Source organism: Ornithodoros turicata, chromosome 3, assembly GCF_037126465.1.
Source record: "Ornithodoros turicata isolate Travis chromosome 3, ASM3712646v1, whole genome shotgun sequence".
NCBI classification, from domain to species: domain Eukaryota; kingdom Metazoa; phylum Arthropoda; class Arachnida; order Ixodida; family Argasidae; genus Ornithodoros; species Ornithodoros turicata.
The window spans coordinates 25,814,337-25,831,823 of NC_088203.1; the positions used below are offsets into that span (position 1 = coordinate 25,814,337).

A 17,487-nucleotide genomic window follows, 5' to 3' on the forward strand; every position below is an offset into this window, starting at 1 on the left:
ATCTGCAATCTAATCGAGTCACTCAAATTATCCACATCCTCCGGGCCAGATGATATCAATACCAAAGTACTAATCATGACCAGGCAAACCTCTAGTATGATTCTGGCCATGTGATTCTGGCATGCATCTTTTCGCAGTCCTTGCATAATTCAATGCTACCGTATGATTAGAAAGTAGGGAATATCATCCCAGTGTTTAAGTCTGGCGACACCCAATTAGCTAATAATTACCGACCCATATCGCTAACAAGTATCTGCTGTAAACTACTAGAACACATTATTTATTCACATGTTGCGAGATTTCTTGAGAAGAATGACTTCTTCTATCCACTTCAACACGGTTTCCGTAGGGACCGTTCCTGCGAAACTCAGCTTGCATCTTTTCTTCATGACCTCTTTTCTAAGGCTGACGTATCTGCACAAACTGACGCCGAATTTCTAGATTTCCGTAAGGCTTTCGACAAAGTGCCTCATAATTACCTTTTACACCGGCCTCGGTGGCTCAGTCGGTAGCGTGTTCGCCTTCTGATCCCGAGGTCGCGGGTTCGAACCCGGCCGAGGACGCCAGCAACTTGGTGGCAGGGTACTGTTATGACTTGGCGACTGGCGCCATACCGGACGACACCAGATCAGCTGCATACGCGAAAACACGCTGCGGCGAAACCAGAGATCCACTTGAGATCCACCAGTACCTTCGCCGTCAAAGATCAATTGTTTGCCGCCAGTTGAAGATGAAAGGAACCGAACTGTGCGGTGCGTGAGAACCACGTCGACTTTGCGCGCCAAATACTTTATATAGCATTGGGCACTACAGCCCATCTCTCTCATTCCTACTCTGACATCATGTGAATAAACTGCTACGTCTCTATCTTCCCTCGCTGAGTCTCCTTCGGCCTGCTACCACACCCGGAGTCGCAACAACTGGTTGGCAGCGTCGGGATGAACTTCGTCGGGTCATGACTTTTGGTGCGGGTGAGTGTTTGGTTTTCTCCATTGGTTTGCCAGACTATTAGCTTCACAGCGCTTAGTGAAACTGTAGCGATAGTTGGAGACCTGTTGATTTCTTTGAAGCGTATAAGTGTCAACTTCAGGAAAAACAGTACAGTTTGGAGTATAGCCGGCACTAAATGAGCGTCATGGATCTAAGTAAGTTGCGCGTGCCAGATCTTTTTGCTCTGTGTGAGGAATTGGGGATCAGCGTAGGAAAGGCGAAAAGAAAGCCACATATCATAGAGCTCATTCGTGAAACAGACACGGAAGATAGTGAGCTACTAGAATGCTGGGAACTGATTGTGGAAAAGCGTGATGCAGAGAAGAAGGAACGGGAAGAGAGACAGTTGATTGAACGTGAGGAAAAACAGAAAGCACATGAATTGGAAGTCAAAAGGCTAGAGTTAGAGATAAAACGACTAGAGGTTGAACGTTCCAATCGTGCTTCCGTCCCGCCTAATGAGAGGGGGACTGAAACTTTCAAAATGAAGGATCTTATGCAGCCTTTTAAGATAGGAGAGGACATAGGTCTCTTTCTAGTGAATTTTGAAAGGACATGTGAGAAGGTCGGATTTTCGAAAGAATCTTGGTCACAAAAGTTGTTGACACTTCTCCCTTGTGAGGCAGCTGATGTAATTGCCAGGCTGAACAAGGAGGACGCAGAGGATTATGACAAGGCCAAGTCTGCACTCTTAAAGAAGTATCGCTTGTCTACGGAAGCTTTCAGACAAAGATTCCGTAGCGCATCGAAAAAAGCAAACGAGTCGCATCCTGAGTTTGCGTACCAGCTGAAAGCTAACTTAGTTGAGTGGCTTAAAAGCGCCGGAGCTTACGAGGATCGCGGAAAGGTCATTGAATGCTTCGCGGTAGAACAGTTTTACCGATGCATTCCCGAACAGGCCAAATTTTGGATTCAGGACAGGTTAGAGAAACCTGATATTCAAAAGGCGGCAGAGTTAGCAGAAGAGTACTCAACACGGAGAGGTCTAAGAGAAGACCAAGCCGGTAGGCCAAAAACTAGCAGGGACACCCGGGCAGAATTTGTAACGAAAGCAGAACGAGGTAAAGAAGAGCCACGAAGGGCATCAAGCAAAGAAGGGTTGGCAGATGGGGTGACGACCCCGAAAAAGGAAAGTGCGGACGTGCCAAGCAGGGCGAACGCTAGGGCATTCGAGGCTAAAAAGCCAACGGTTTGCTACAATTGCAATAAGCCAGGTCACATTGCGGCACAATGCGGCAAGAAGGTGGTGTTTTCCTACGTTAGTGAAAGTGAAGATAACCGGAAGCTCTTGGAGCCATACATGACAAACCTAAAAGTGAATGGAAAAGAGTGTAGGGTACTCCGTGACTCGGCAGCGACGATGGACGTAGTTCACCCCTCGTACGTTAGGCCTGGAGACCTCACAGGTGACTGTGCCTGGATTAGGCAAGTCGTAGAAGAAAACAGTGTTTGTCTTCCAGTGGCCAAAGTGTCAATAGAAGGACCTTTCGGCATACTCATTACAGAAGCAGCGGTTTCCGCGAATCTTCCGTTACACTATCCATATCTGTTTTCGAATAAATCGGATCAGCTTCTGCGTGAAAGGGGGCAATGTTTTTCAGTAGAAACGGTTCAGGCGCTGACACGCTCGAAGGCGCGCGAACTTGCTGTACAGGTGAGGCTTGACCGTAAGGAAAATACCGCTGAGCCAGATAGCGATTCTATGGCGTCAGGCGGATTAGAAGATCAAAAGGGTACAAGTGATCAGAGCGAAAGAGAAGAAAGTAACCGTGCTGATGATGATACCGCATCGTGGTCAGGCACAGGAAGTGCTGATGATCCGGACGAGGGTTGTGCGATTTTAACGCCGGTATCGAGCAGCTTCCAAACTTTAGCAAACGTTGATCGCCCAACACTCATAGCGGAGCAGAGAAGGGATCCGTCACTGATAAATCTCTGCGACAGTATTAGAGAGGGCATCTCCAAGGATAATGTCACGTTCTATGAAAAGTCGGGTTTGTTGTATCGGCAGTACAGGGACAAGAAGGGTAGCGTGCATACGCAGCTTGTTGTTCCAAAAAGGTACAGAGAGGACCTTTTGCATTTGTCACACGGTAGCTCGTGGTCAGGACACCTCGGGGTTCGAAAAACGAAAGCTCGTTTGACGACCGAGTACTACTGGCCGGGTTGCTGGAAAGACGTCAAAAATTGGGTGATGTCTTGCGACACTTGCCAGCGTGTAGGGAAGCCGAATGACAAGCTCAAAGCACCGATGTGTCTAGTACCAATCATCACTGAGCCCTTTCGAAGGCTGGTGATAGATATTGTTGGGCCGTTACCCGCGACAGAGCAAGGACATCGTTATGTGTTAACAGCGCTGTGCCCGGCAACAAAATTCCCAGAAGCGGTGCCACTCAAGGAACTCAGTTCAGCTCAAGTAGTCGACGCACTACTTTCGATCTTTGCCAGGGTGGGTTTTCCCTCGGAAATACAGAGTGACAACGGCAGCGTGTTCACAAGCAATCTTACAACTACTTTTCTAGAAAAGTGTGGGATGAAAATAATTCGCAGCTCTATCCACCACCCTCAGTCAAACAGTGTGGAAAGAATGCACTCAGTCCTAAAGCGGATACTAAGAGCTTTGTGCTTTGAACACAAGACCAATTGGGAGTCTTGTCTCCCAGCCGCGATGTTTGCTCTTCGTTCGGTTGCCCACGAGACTACAGGTTTTAGTCCCGCCGAACTAGTGTATGGGCGTACGTTGCGTACACCCTTGCGCATGTTAAAAGAATCTTGGGAAGGGCAAGGAGAGGATCCCACTGTGGTGCAATACGTCCTGGATCTCCTTAACCGTCTACATAACGCTAGGGAAATAGTGGAAAGTAACATGAAGGCCACCCAAGAGAAAGGTAAATCCTACTACGACAAAACGGCAAAAACAAGGACATTTAAAGCAGGTGATAGAGTCATGCTCTTAAAGTCGTCCAAGCAGAACAAGCTAGATGTGCGTTGGGAAGGTCCCGCGCGAGTTGTACATACGTTTTCGGAAACAAACTATGCCGTCAAAATGGAAGGTAGGCGCAAAGAGGTTACGATATATCATTGCAATCTCATGAAACCTTACAGAGAACGAGAGGCTATCGTGAACCTAACCCTAAACGTACCGGAAGAGATGTCCCAGGATATACCTACTGTGGGGGATAACCCAGAGTTCACAATTGACGAACTGCTCACCAAGATGGGAGATTTTAACTCGTTACCCCAACATCAGTTGTCCGATGTGAAGGAGGCGCTTGCGGAATTTCGGGATGTTTTCTCGAGCACACCGGGTAAAACTACATTGGTGGAGCATGACATCGAGCTCATTAGTGACGAGCCGATCCGTTCCAAACCATACAGGGTATCCCCCCGACAAAGACAAATCATGGAGGCGGAAATCAAACGCATGTTAGATCTCGGGATAATCGAACCTGGAGAGAGTGACTATACTTCGCCACTAATACTGGTAGAAGTGCCAGGGAAGGACCCTAGACCCTGCATAGATTATAGGAAGCTGAACGCTATTACTCGCGATCAGATGTATCCTATACCGAACATCGAAGAAAGGGTGGAGAGTATAAGTGAAGCAAAGTTTATTTCAACTTTGGATCTAGTTCGAGGCTACTGGCAGGTGCCTCTAACGGAGCGCGCTAGTCGGTTCGCCGCTTTCGTTTCCCCAGTGGGGACATTTCGCCCACGAATGCTCAGTTTTGGGCTCAAGAACGCCCCGTTTTGTTTTTCGAGTCTCATGGATCGCGTCCTAAACGGACTGGGAGAATTCGCACTCCCATACTTGGACGACATCGCCATTTTCTCAGACGGTTGGGAAGATCACATTCGCCATTTGCGGGTCGTTCTAAAAAGGCTTCGTGAAGCAGGGCTGACAGTGCGAGCCGAAAAATGCCAAATAGGGAAGGCTGAAGTGGGCTACCTGGGGCACATAGTTGGGCAAGGGTATCGCCGCCCGGCTGATGTAAAGATTGCTGCAGTAGCAGATTATCCACTACCCACCACAAAAACGGAGGTAAGAGCGTTTCTGGGTCTCGCTGGATATTATCACCACTACATTAAGAACTACTCGAACATAGCCAGTCCTCTCACCGATGCACTCCGAAAGACAGAACCGAGTGTAGTCAATTGGGATGATTCGAAAGAAAAAGCCTTCAGAACACTCAAAGACGCGCTTACTCATAAGCCCGTGCTAAAGGCACCTGACTATAATCGTACATTCATTGTCCAGTGCGACGCCAGCGACCGGGGTATCGGAGCAGTTCTTTGTCAACTAGACGAAGGAGGACGAGAACGGCCGATCTTGTACATAAGTCGAAAACTTACTGGCCGGGAAGAGGCTTGTTGCGCGTCCGAAAAAGAATGTGCATGTTTGATTTGGGCAGTGCAGAAGCTGTCGTGTTACCTTTCGGGATCAAGATTCGTAATTGAAACCGACCACTGCCCATTAACTTGGCTGCAAAACATGTCATCAAAAAACGGACGTCTGCTCCGTTGGAGCCTAGCATTACAGCCCTATAACTTTGAAATCAGGTATAAAAAGGGAAGCGAAAATGGGAATGCTGATGGGCTCAGCCGTTGTTTCTAGTTGCATAAATGAGCTCCTCAGATGCTTCTATACTTGTAAGTAGCAGTACTGTAATCAATTGCTTGATTTCTTTAGTTATGTTTGTTTTGTTGTAGAAAGGCCTGGCTCGAGCAACCACGAAGGTGAAATACCTCACTTGAAGAGTTGGCTAGAACTCATACAAAAGGGGCTAATTGTTGATTTTGGGATAGCTTGGGCGAGAACAAGAATTGCCCTATAGAATGGAAGTCTGGCACACTATATGGGAGAGCCAGCACTTGTCTGTGCCGGGGTTGTGTCTCAGGGTTGTTTGTTCTGTCACTGTGCTTCCTTTGTTATCACGTTGAGCCACAGATTGGAAGACAGGGCCATTTGCCTAGCAGAGGTCTCATCAACACCAGCGAGGGTATTACTGCAGACCAGGCGCAGCACGGCAGAGCTTTTCGCACAAGAGAGCTTCAGATCTTCAGCTTCACAGCTCGACTTCTTGAAGCATGGTCATCTTCGAAGGAAATGTGCTCCTGAAATCCTGACTCATCAATTCAGCAGAGCAACTTCAGGGATTGCTCCCCCTTTTGATGATCTACCCAGCGGGGGGGTGCTGTTATGACTTGGCGACTGGCGCCATACCGGACGACACCAGATCAGCTGCATACGCGAAAACACGCTGCGGCGAAACCAGAGATCCACTTGAGATCCACCAGTACCTTCGCCGTCAAAGATCAATTGTTTGCCGCCAGTTGAAGATGAAAGGAACCGAACTGTGCGGTGCGTGAGAACCACGTCGACTTTGCGCGCCAAAGACTTTATATAGCATTGGGCACTACAGCCCATCTCTCTCATTCCTACTCTGACATCATGTGAATAAACTGCTACGTCCCTATCTTCCCTCGCTGAGTCTCCTTCGGCCTGCTACCACACCCGGAGTCGCAACAGTACAAGTTGCTTAGACACGCCGTCTTCCGCGAGGGACGTTAAATACGGGGTGCCGTGTGATGAGCTTTCATCGCACGTTAAAGAACCCTCAGGTGGGCAATCCACAGACCGACAGCTGTGGCGTCGCTCATGATCTCAGTTGTCTCGCGACGTAAACACCCAATTATTATTATTACCTTTTACAGAAACTTCGTGCTACTAATATTGACTGTAAAACCTATTATTGGATACAAGACTTCCTCACGAATCGCTCTTCCTTCGTAATATGCAATGATCATCGTTCCGATTTTTTTGCTGTAACATCTGGTATCCCTCAGGGATCGGTGCTTGGTCCCCTTCTCTTTCTTATTTATATTAACGACCTCCCTAATAATATTTCTTCCACCACACGGCTATTTGCCGATGACTGTGTTATCTATCGCAAGATTTCTTCCTTTTCTGATCAGGTTGCACTACAACATGACCTCTCACTAGTTCATTCGTGGTGTTTAACCTGGCAGATGCCTCTTAACCTTAACAAATGTAATGTTATTGCTTTTGCCCGTCGCAATTACGGCCGTTTTTCTCCATATCCATACTCATTAAACGACATTGCTCTTACTAAAGTAAGCTCTTACAAGTATCTTGGCATTCATCTCTCCCAAGACCTAACTTGGAACAAGCACATTGAATTCATTGCTGGCAATGCTAACCGGACTCTTGGCTATATTCGACGTAACCTGAAACTCGCACCCCAGGAAATTAGAAAACTAGCATACTTATCACTAGTACGTTCAAAACTGGAGTATGCCTCAGCTTTGTGGGACCCCCCCTCAACAATACTTATCCTCCGCTCTTGAAGCCATTCAGAATAGAGCAGCCCGTTTCATCGTTGGTGATTACTCACGTCATTCTTCAGTCTCGGTAATTAAACAACAACTTCAACTCCCTAACCTAAAAAGACGTCGATACATTGCAAGGTTGTCTCTGTATCACAAGTTCATTCATACCATTCCGCCTAGCATTTCCCCTGTCACTCGTTCTTCCACAATCTTTCCCCGCTTCGACCATTTGTACAAGGTAACTCGTTTCGCCTGCCACACTGATATCTTTGCTAAATCATTTTTTTGTAAGACTACTATTAACTGGAATGATCTTCCCTTGAATATTGCGGAGCTCACTGATCACACCACGTTTCATAGGAAGATATCATCTACCACTTAACCATTCACTAATAATCAGTTGATTCCTTTCTTTTCGCACCGCTATTTGTGAAGTGCATTTATTGTTATGCCTAATATCTGTACAACCCCACTCCCCCATGCAATGCTCGCAAGAGCCTTTGGGGTATTGTAAATAAATAAATAAATAAATAAACTTTCAAATTTGGATTCGTCCTTGTCGGCTGACCTTCGGTGGCTCAGATGTTGGATGCATAGCTATTTTCCGGGCCGTGAGAGCCGTTGTGGGGGTGGGAGTGTGTGTTTATTAAGAAAAAAAAAGGAAAGGTCAGCCAGACAGAGGTCGGCTTGCTATTCCAAAGCCGGGCTGCGTGCACATATCAACCGTGAGCAGTCATTGTTTGGGCCTGTTGAGTGCTGTCGCCGCTGGCTTTCCTCGGCTTGACTCTTGCATCATGGAGGTGAGTGGCATGGGCGTTCCCAGGATTTTTTCCAATGTGGGTGAGCCAAAGTGCTTCCAGAGGGCGCAAGCGTGCAACCCCCCCTTACCACCTCTTTTTCTGGAAGCGGACGTTGCAGACTGTGCTGGTGTTTAGAGGTTCCTATTATGACATCTGAGAATAATCGTGCCGACCTATGGGTAAAGAGCGCACTTTTTCACAAGCGACCTTGGAGCTCCAGGCCCCCCCCCCCCCCCCCTTGTCCGCCTCTCGGTACGCCAAGTTCCAGTAAGCCCACTAGGACTGTACTGCGGGCCCGTAGCGTCTCTTCCGGAGTCAAAGGATTGTTCGCATGATATGGCACATACAAAATCCAATCTCCCCTTGGGATCGTTGTTATTCTGTGTAAAGGGGACCACCTCAACAGGTACTTCTGTTTTTTGATGACAATAACGCTGTCTTCATTTTCATTGTATTGCCCCTACGCTGTGCCGATGATAGCCAACTAGCTCGAAATTAACGTCCCCTTCAGATCAGCGTTCTACTGACCGCTGTGGAGGAAGGCAAAGCTGCGCGTGCCTGCTCTTCGTTTTTTAGGCGAGGGCACTATTATTTTTGAGATGTGATGTGGGCATGCGTTGCGCTTTGTCCATCCTACAGTTGGCAATAAAACGGCCGTCTCCCTTCTATTGATCGGGTTGGAGGGAGACAAATTTGTACATGCTAGCTCTTCGCTTTTAAGGGCGATGGCAGTACTATTTTTCAAGCGTGATGCTGGCTAACATTGCGCTCGTCGCATCCTACAGTTGACAATACAATGTCTTTGAAACCAGGAAAATGAAACAATTAGCAACACAAATAAAGCATTCTGTTCGTTTTCATGGCGAGAGCAGTATTAACTTTGGGATTGGATGTGTGCAGGCAGTGCGCTGGAGCAACAGTTGGCAATACAAATGAAACCAGGAATTTTTAGCATGATGTGGGCAGGCGTTGCACGTGTCCTGTCCTACAGTTCGCAGTACAAACAATGTCATGTAGCTCCTCTATACGGTCTGTCCGAAGACGCTGTTGTAACGCCAACCTATCGATATTGCTATAACTTCAAACCACAATTTTCCGATATATTGGACCAGCGTTGGCTAGTCTTTTCCAGCACTTGCGCACTTCTAGTCGAGACACAGATTGTTGCTTTCGGTGCCATAGACATGTTTTGTGAATGCCCTCGTCATGTTCCGGCCGCCAGAAAAGTAATCGTGCTAGACCCTTTATGACCACGATGCCCTGCTGAGTTTCATGCAACTGTCGGAATGGCAGTTCGGTTTTCCAAGAGAATAGTTCTTCATCATCGCGTAACTCATTTAGCCTGTTCCAGTAGAGCTGCTCATCGGTCTCTTCATTGCGCCACCTTTTTTCGCAACACAGGACTACGTTAAGCACCGCGTCACTCTGGGCCCAAGCTTGCAACGGCTGATACCGGTCACCTAGCAGAATAGAATAGAATAGAAATAGAAAGAAAAAAAAATGGAAACGTAGGTCGCACTGACGTAGCAGACTCACTAATGTTATTGGCAGTTTTGGGGAACAGATGGATGATGCAATTTGCAGTTGGGGGAGGGGGGCAGACGGCTTAAGGCGCCTGCATTTCCATTCAAAAATTCAGCCTGATGTTCGATGCGGCGTCTGTTAGTGCCCAACGTTGAACGCGTGAAGCGGCCGTCGCTGTAACTGGGTTGTCTTGTATGAAACGTCCCAAGCAGCAAAATGCACTGAAAGTCGAGTGCAATAGGGGTGGACGGGTAGATGAAAGGCCTTGAACAGATTCATGAAACTAGAGAACATTGATAAGACACATACCGTCCACCCCTAATGCACTCGACTTCCAGTACATTGTGCTGCTTGGGGTATTGCCTTCCGAGATTTAAGAGGGAACCAACACCTGGAACGTGAGTAAGCGCGACGAAACATTTTGCACTAAGAAGCTAACGTTTGAACAAGCGGGATACAATTAAGAGATTGTACCTGTTACTACCCGTTGAATTCATGTATGAGGTGTGGGTCACGTATGAGGTGTGAGATGTAGGGTGCATGATTTGAAGCACATGATGCAGTGTTACTCAAGTGCAAAAGCAATGAGGCAAGCTGGCTTCAGTTGTTGCCTCTACTGGGGAAATCAAGGAAAACTCATAAATTAAGGCTATGGAAAATAGTGGACTAAAAGTTTATGAAAGATTAACTTATTGTTTTCGTGGCTCATCTAAGTAGTATATGGTGGACCTCATTCACCTGGTTTCCGCCAGGAGCGCTACCATCACGATCTTTTTTTTTTGTCACCACCGAGCAGATCCGCTGGCTGCTCGCCCGCACCCCCACATTTCCACATGCAACACAACGCAGCGAACAGAGAGGGAACTTCGAATGAGCGTAACCAAACCAACCACATGGGTTGGGCCAAAAGAACGATGCAGGGGAAATGCTTGAAAGCCCTGGGGTGCTAGACGTCTAGCACCCCTGGACAGAGAAACTGGGTCAAGCCAAGACTCTTGTGGCGATATGACATCAGGTAAGCATGAATTCGCTATGTCAGCTTTCATGGTATTCACCTTGCGCATCTAGACACCTTTGCCCTCGCTGTGTCGACTCTTTGAGGCCTTTGGCGAAGAAAGAAGTGGCCTGCTGTCATAGCCACTGCAGGACATCTTTGGCTTCATCTGGGCTTCATGAGGGCTTCATCTGTATGGAATGTCTTTCCTCCACGGTGATCTTTAAGCGACATTCCATACCCGTTCAAGGTATTCGGGTTGCGACTGCATTGGATTGTGCTCCATACGTATATCACCCATGTAAAATAGCACGGGGTTAAAGCTTCCCCGTTTTAGAGAAAATAAGTTAAATCGTATGAGTAATCCATATCCGTATCCGGTTTCGGTTTCTCCATGACATCATGACTGTTCCCGACGTCACGAGTGCTCAAGGCGGTGCAACACGTAACAACAATCGGCACATCCAAAGCATACGGTGAACGCCATGAGCGGTGCGGAGGATACAATGTTTGCTTCTGACAGTGACGACGTCTTGTATTACACCTGTTTACTTCCTGGACGGATGACGACCCGTTGCCAATCGGAACGAGCAAGACATTCCCCGTCATATAGCAATCTTTGGTTGAGGTGCAAAGTGAGATTTTCAGGTGAGACTTGAACCAACTGAGAGTGGCGATTTGGTTTAGTAACTTGCGCTATTCTGACCAATGTAGCGTGTGGCATTTGTTATGCAGGTGTTTGTGCTGTAACTCCCAGAGATGAGCTTATGTTTATGCTCAGAAATGTTTATGCTTGGTATGCTTGGCGTGTCGTGAATCTCGTCGTGTCTCGTGTGAGTGAATCTCGTGTCACCCTGATTCATATCTTCCCTGTCTGCATAGAGAACTCTTAAGAGTGCACATGTGCTACATGAGGCATTACATAGCCACATGGCTGGTACGAACGAGAACAGGTAGTCCACTTGCCTCTTTGCTATGTCTATATACAGGGTGGGTGCTATAAAAGGTCAGTCACATTTTCGCGCGTGGCGCGATACCCAGTTGACAGACAGACTTCCGCTGCCGCAGAGTGAAGAAGTTACGCCAGGAAACCCAACAAAAAAATCGTCGTTATCAGGCACTGCGTAACAAAATAAATACGGCCACGCAAACTTTCGTCTTCATGCATTTCCTATGCGCTATTTCGATGTAAACACGCCAGTCTGCCGATTTGTACGCAGCTTCCGCATGGGGCGCTAGTGACGTCGAATCCGAAACAAGCTCATGTGGGCGCGTATTTCTGTTATGCACGATACGTACCCGTGGCACTCATTGAGATTTACTTTTAACGAAGCTTGATACGATTTGGTTTAGATATTTTCTGCACATGTTGCGGTTCGTATGGCGCTTCCTAGCGAAACATTTCTGCTCCTTCTCTTAGCAGACGACAATCTGTTTGCCATTGCTTTGTTGTAAGAACGACACTTTAGTCGCCCTTCTAACGTTTTTATTTCATTCATTTTGTGTCTCTATACAGTTTCACTGGACTCTATTATTAACGTTATTATATTCGTTCGTGTTCCATTTGTTTCTGCCATATTTTGTATCCTTTGTGCCCTGCTATGCGCCAGTTGACGGTTCAGGAGCGTACCCATGTGGTAGTTTGGTACACAGAACTGCGAAGCCTGAAGCAAGTGCGCATAAAATTTCGTCAACGATTTCGTCGCCGTCCACCAAGTGACAGGACAATTTTAAGATGGGCCAGCCGCTTTGTGGGATGCGGTGCTGTAGAGAATAATAGGCACGACCGCACAAACATGGTGGTCACCGAGGAACTCGAACAAGCCACCATAGGGTCGTATGAGGCTTCTCCTCGGATGTCCATTAGGAGAACCGCAAGGCTGTTCACCGTTTCCACGTCAACGGTTCGCAAGATCCTGAGGAGTCATGCGTTCCGCGCATACAAAATGCAGGTGGTGCACGCCCTAACAGAAGGCGACAACGCTCGCAGAGTTCGATTCTGCAAAGATGAGCTTTCCAGGATACGAGAAAGCCCGGCGCACCTGCAGTTCCTCTTGTTTAGCGGCGAGGAAACCTTCCACACTAGCGGCTACGTTAATAGGCACAACTGCCGACACTGGTCGTCAGTAAACCCTCATTGGCTAGTAGAGCAGCCAGTGCAGTCGCCAAAGTATGGTGTGGCCCGTGGCGCGAAGGTGTCGTCAGGCCCTTTTTCTTTGATGACACCGTGACGGGAAAGAGCTACTTGAGGATGCTAAAGAGGGAATTTCTCCCGGAGTTGGAATCTTTACATATGCAAAAAGAGGTGTGCGTTTTCATGCAAGACGGTGCACCTCCTCACTTCGCCACAGTAGTCAAAAAGTGGCTCTCAAAAACGTTCCCCGGACGATGGATGGGGCGAGGCTCACCCACAATGACATGGCCTGCCCGATCGCCGGACCTCACGCCTTGTGATTTTTTCCTGTGGAGATACCTGAAGGCGAAGGTGTACACAGGCCGCATATCAACGGTACAAGAATTAAAGGACAGAATAGAGTGCGCTGTCCGCGCGCTTGATCCAGAAGTGCTGGAGAGGGTGTTTGCGGCATATCCGAAACGCCTGCAACAGTGCATCGCATCCAGAGGATGGCACGTTGAATGTTGGGGCCACGTGCCTAGACGACTAAATCAGGGTCACAACGGCCCTTTTGAGGGCCACCCAAAAGCATACGCAAAGGCAGAGTCACGGAAAAACCCTTCACCAACTTTAGTAAATTGCAACGTCTTGTTTCCTCAAAATGTTGAAAAGAACAACGCGAAGAAAATAATTATCATTTAATTTGTGCAATTTAATGCTTATAACGCCTTTCAAATATCGACGAGAACCTCAATCGTCAAATAAAACCCCAAAGAACGCCAAGGGTACGTATCGGGCATAACAGAAATACGTGCCCACATGAGTTTGTTTCGGATTCGACGTCACTAGCGCCCAATGTGGAAGCTACAAACAAATATCGACAGGCTGGCGTGTTTACATCGGTATAGCACATAGGAAATGCGTGAAGACGAAAGTTTGCGTGGCCATATTTATTTTGTTACGCAGTGCCTGATAATGACGATTTTTGTTGTTGTAGGGTTTCCTGTGGTAACTTCTTCACTCTGTGGCAGCGGAAGTCTGTCTGTCAAGTAGGTGTCGCGCCACGCGCGAAAATGTGACTGACCTTTTATAGCACCTACACTGTACTTGGATGAACTTCTGTGATGACGTACTCGAAACATCAAAGTGTAAGGTATCATACTGAAGTGATCAAACCAGTCTGAGAACAGTTTCTTGGCATATTTCTTGTGCAGCATCCTTAGGCTTGCATCATTGTTGTTCTAGAATTCCTCACGTGTTAATCACTGCACGCTTAGCAAATGATTTGCTCTCCAGCGTTCTTTCACACATGTGCGTACCTCACAAGTAAGCAATACAGAACAACAACAACAACATGGAGAAGTGACGATGACATGGAATGTCACCAAATGTAGAGGAGGTGGTGGAGATGAGACCTGGCCGGCGATGATGGAATGTCCCTGCTGGTCGCGGCCTCACGCTAAGACGGTGCCGGTAGAACTTCTTCTTCCACCTCAGAGCAATGGCCGTTAGCCACTGAGGGCGATTGGCCAGGGCTAGTCATGATGTAACGCGCGGAGCGACCTCAGATATCAGGTACGATCAGATAGGATGACAAAAGCAGCCACATTGGACGCTACGGCCCAGCTCCACCTCCCCAAGTGAGAAGCCCCAGATGATAGGATGGACGGCAGGCAGAGTGGGGCGCCGGCTCTGGCCAGAGGGCGAGCCAGGTATTCTTGACGAAGGGGCTCGAAGCGGTGGCAGTGGAGAAGGAAGTGCTCTACAGTCTCGTCCTGACCGCAGTGCAAGCACGCGGGAGAATTGGAGACTCCAGCTCGGTGTATAGATAAAAGTCAAGAGGGAGGGCGAGGCATCGGAGACGTGTAAGGAGCACCTCGACGTGGCGAGAAGCGCAGCAGTGAGGCTGCCATGAGTAGGAGAGGTGGGCGTATCTGGGGGGAACAAGGCAGGACCCGGTGAGCTGCAGGAACCTCTGATACCTGGCTTTGGTAACGTCAGCCAGAGGGGGGAGAACATTGATGATCGGGCCAGAGAGTGCCGCCTTGGCTAGGCTGTCTGCTGCCTCGTTGAGCAAGAGACCACGGTGCCCTGGTATCCAGGTGAGCACAATCTCTGAGACATGAGGCAGAGCAAGGGAGGCCGAGAGCTGCTGTAACGGGCTTGACGGGTTAGAGAGAGAAGAGATAACGGACAGACAGTCCGACAGGACTAGGACTTTGCAGAAGGGCCCCGGGACCATCCTAACCGCAAGGGTAATGGCGAGAAACTCACCTTCGAAGGCTGGAGTGTAGTCAGGCAGGCGGACAGGGAAATGCGCGTCAAAACGAGGGCAGACTATGCCTACGCCAGCACGCTCATCCGAAACGGACGCATCGGTTGCAACCGCTAGGTGGTGAGGAAAACGGTTGATATGGCCGGAGAGGAGGGCTTCCAACCTGTCCGGATTGGCAGAGGTGATGCCAGGTTGGAAGGCGTCAGCGGACAGCACCAAAGGACTCGGCCGGGGAGATCCATGTGAGGAGAGATCAGTCAGCGGTACCCCTAACGGCGCCAGTAAGCGCTGAGTGAACACTAGCTGCGGGGTGTTTGCCTTGCGCCACCGCCTAGACAGCCACTGAGGCATGTCCCTGAGGGCAGCCGTGTGTCTTAGAGAGAGAGGGCTTTGGCATAGAGAAAGGAAGGTATTTACTGTGAGCAGGCGAAAGCGCGACTTTAAAGGAGGAACTTGAGCTTCTGAGTACAGCGCCAGGTTCGAGGCATACTTAGGGAGACCCAGGCAAAGGCGTAGCATCCGCTTCTCGATGGTGAAGAGTCTAGCCAAGCGGTAGTCTGGAAGATGGGAAAAGAGGACGCAGCCAAACTCCAGTATCGGGCGTACGTAACACTGATACAGGAACAGTAAAGCTTTCCTACGCATCCCGATGTGGGCGCCGGAGCAACGATAAATGATGCTGCCGGGCTTCACAGCTTTTTGGCTCAGGGCTTCAAGGTGGTGGGACCAATCAAGCTCGCTGTCGTACCACACACCGAGGTACTTGAGTGTGTTTGCCTGGCGGATGGACTCCGACGAGACCTTCAGATCGAGAGTCATGACGCCCATTGAGCGTCCGGTATGGGGAAAGAGGAGCACGGCAGATTTCTGCACGTTCAGCGAGAGGTGAACGGATCGCATCCAGGCAGACAGGGTGACAAGGTACGCTTGCAACTTCTCGTACAACGAGTGCAATGAGGGCGATGAGGCGAAGAATGCTATGTCGTCGGCATAGGTGATTGTGAGGATATCCTGGTCCAGGGGCAGAGAGCTCATAAGGATGTTGAAGAGCAGGGGTGACAAGACAGATCCTTGGGGCACTCCCCGAAGCTGCACATGCGGCGATGAAGTGAAGCGGCCATCAGAGCAGTAAAACGATCTACCGGTGAGGAAATTCTCGACCCACGAGAGGATGTACGGTGGAAGATTTAAGGAAGCCATTCTTTGCAGGAGGACACTGTGCTCCACGCTATCGTAGGCCTTGGCGACGTCCAACGTAACGACAGCGGAAAGCTTCCCATTTTCACGGGCAAGACGGATCTGGCTTTCGAGATTGACATGAGCCATCCAGATGGAGCAGCGAGGACGAAACCCAATCTGGCTATCATTTAGAGTAGATGCGGCTTCCATGTGAGAAGAGAGGCGGCGATGCAAGATGCGCTCGACCGTCTTGCAGAGGACTGAGGTCAGGGCAGTTGGGCGGATGTTATCCAGGTCAAGACCCCTGGCGACGGATTTTTTGATGACCACCACTTGTGCCACCTTACATTCGTCGGTAACCCATGAGTGCTCTAGAGACATGTTCACGATGTTGAGAAATTCTTGGGGGTGGGAGGACCAAAGGGACTTTACTATCTTGCCAGTGATACCGTCCGGGCCAGGAGCTGATTTTGGGAGGGCGTGCACGACAGAATCCAGTTCCTCCTCAGTAACTTTGAAGAAGCCTGACGGCGACACGTGGGGAACTGCGTAGCAGTGGGGAACAGTATTCCTGAAGCGGAGCGAAAGACCCCTAGCAATGTCTTCGAGCTTGGCTTTGGCGACATCGTCGGCAGCAACGGAGAACTCTGGGGAGGCGGCACCCGAGAACGATCTGCGGATGTAGGAGACGTGCCTGTGCAGATCCCTCCTGCGCTTCGGGTGAGAGAGGAATGAGTTACGCCCATTATAGAAGGAATGTTTCGCAGCCGAGACGGTGCGCTTGAACACAGCTTTAAGGAACTGGAAATTCTTCCAGTTTACATGGCATGAATTCGATAGGAGCTGCTTCCAGGCGGCCTTGCGCCGACGAAACGCTCTTGTACATTCTTCGTTCCACCATGGCGCGCAGTCCGACGACGAGTGCTTCTGGATATGGAACGTGGACTTCACGAGAGAGCGAGACAAAGAGGCCGCTGCCTTGGCGGCGCAATCGATGGCAGGGAGGCCTGCGCATTCCTTCAAGAGACAGGCCAGGCTTTCTGCCTGCAGGGAGTAGTTACAGAGGGGGCGCACGGACACAGTCAGCTTACTAGGAGTGATAATTTCGAAGTAGATGGGAAGATGATCACTATTAGTGCCCAAGTCAAGAGTTTTCCATGCTGCAAGGCGAATCGATGGGGAGCACAGGGTAAGGTCCAGGACGGAGCGGGAAGTACCACGAAGGAACGTGGGGGACCCGTCATTCGCAACTGAGAGG

The 17,487-nt window shown here is 49.1% G+C and overlaps 1 protein-coding gene across 1 annotated transcript; it reads right to left on the reverse strand.

The window, feature by feature from the left end:
* Nucleotides 1–14,537: 14,537 nt before the first annotated feature.
* On the reverse strand, nucleotides 14,538–17,473 carry LOC135389229 (uncharacterized). The gene is made up of 2 exons (XM_064619295.1): nucleotides 17,321–17,473; nucleotides 14,538–17,273 (listed from the first exon to the last, which is right to left on the reverse strand). The coding sequence occupies exons 1-2, from the start codon at nucleotides 17,471–17,473 to the stop codon at nucleotides 14,538–14,540; spliced, it is 2,889 nt and encodes a 962-aa protein (XP_064475365.1).
* Nucleotides 17,474–17,487: the final 14 nt, after the last annotated feature.

Coding starts and splice junctions, on each gene's coding strand:
- LOC135389229 (XM_064619295.1), bottom strand. CDS start 17,473: ATGACGGGTCCCCCACGTTCCTTCGTGGTACTTCCCGCTCCGTCCTGG. Junction 17,274..17,320: donor CTTCGAAATTATCACTCCTA/GTAAGCTGACTG, acceptor TACTCCCTGCAG/GCAGAAAGCCTGGCCTGTCT.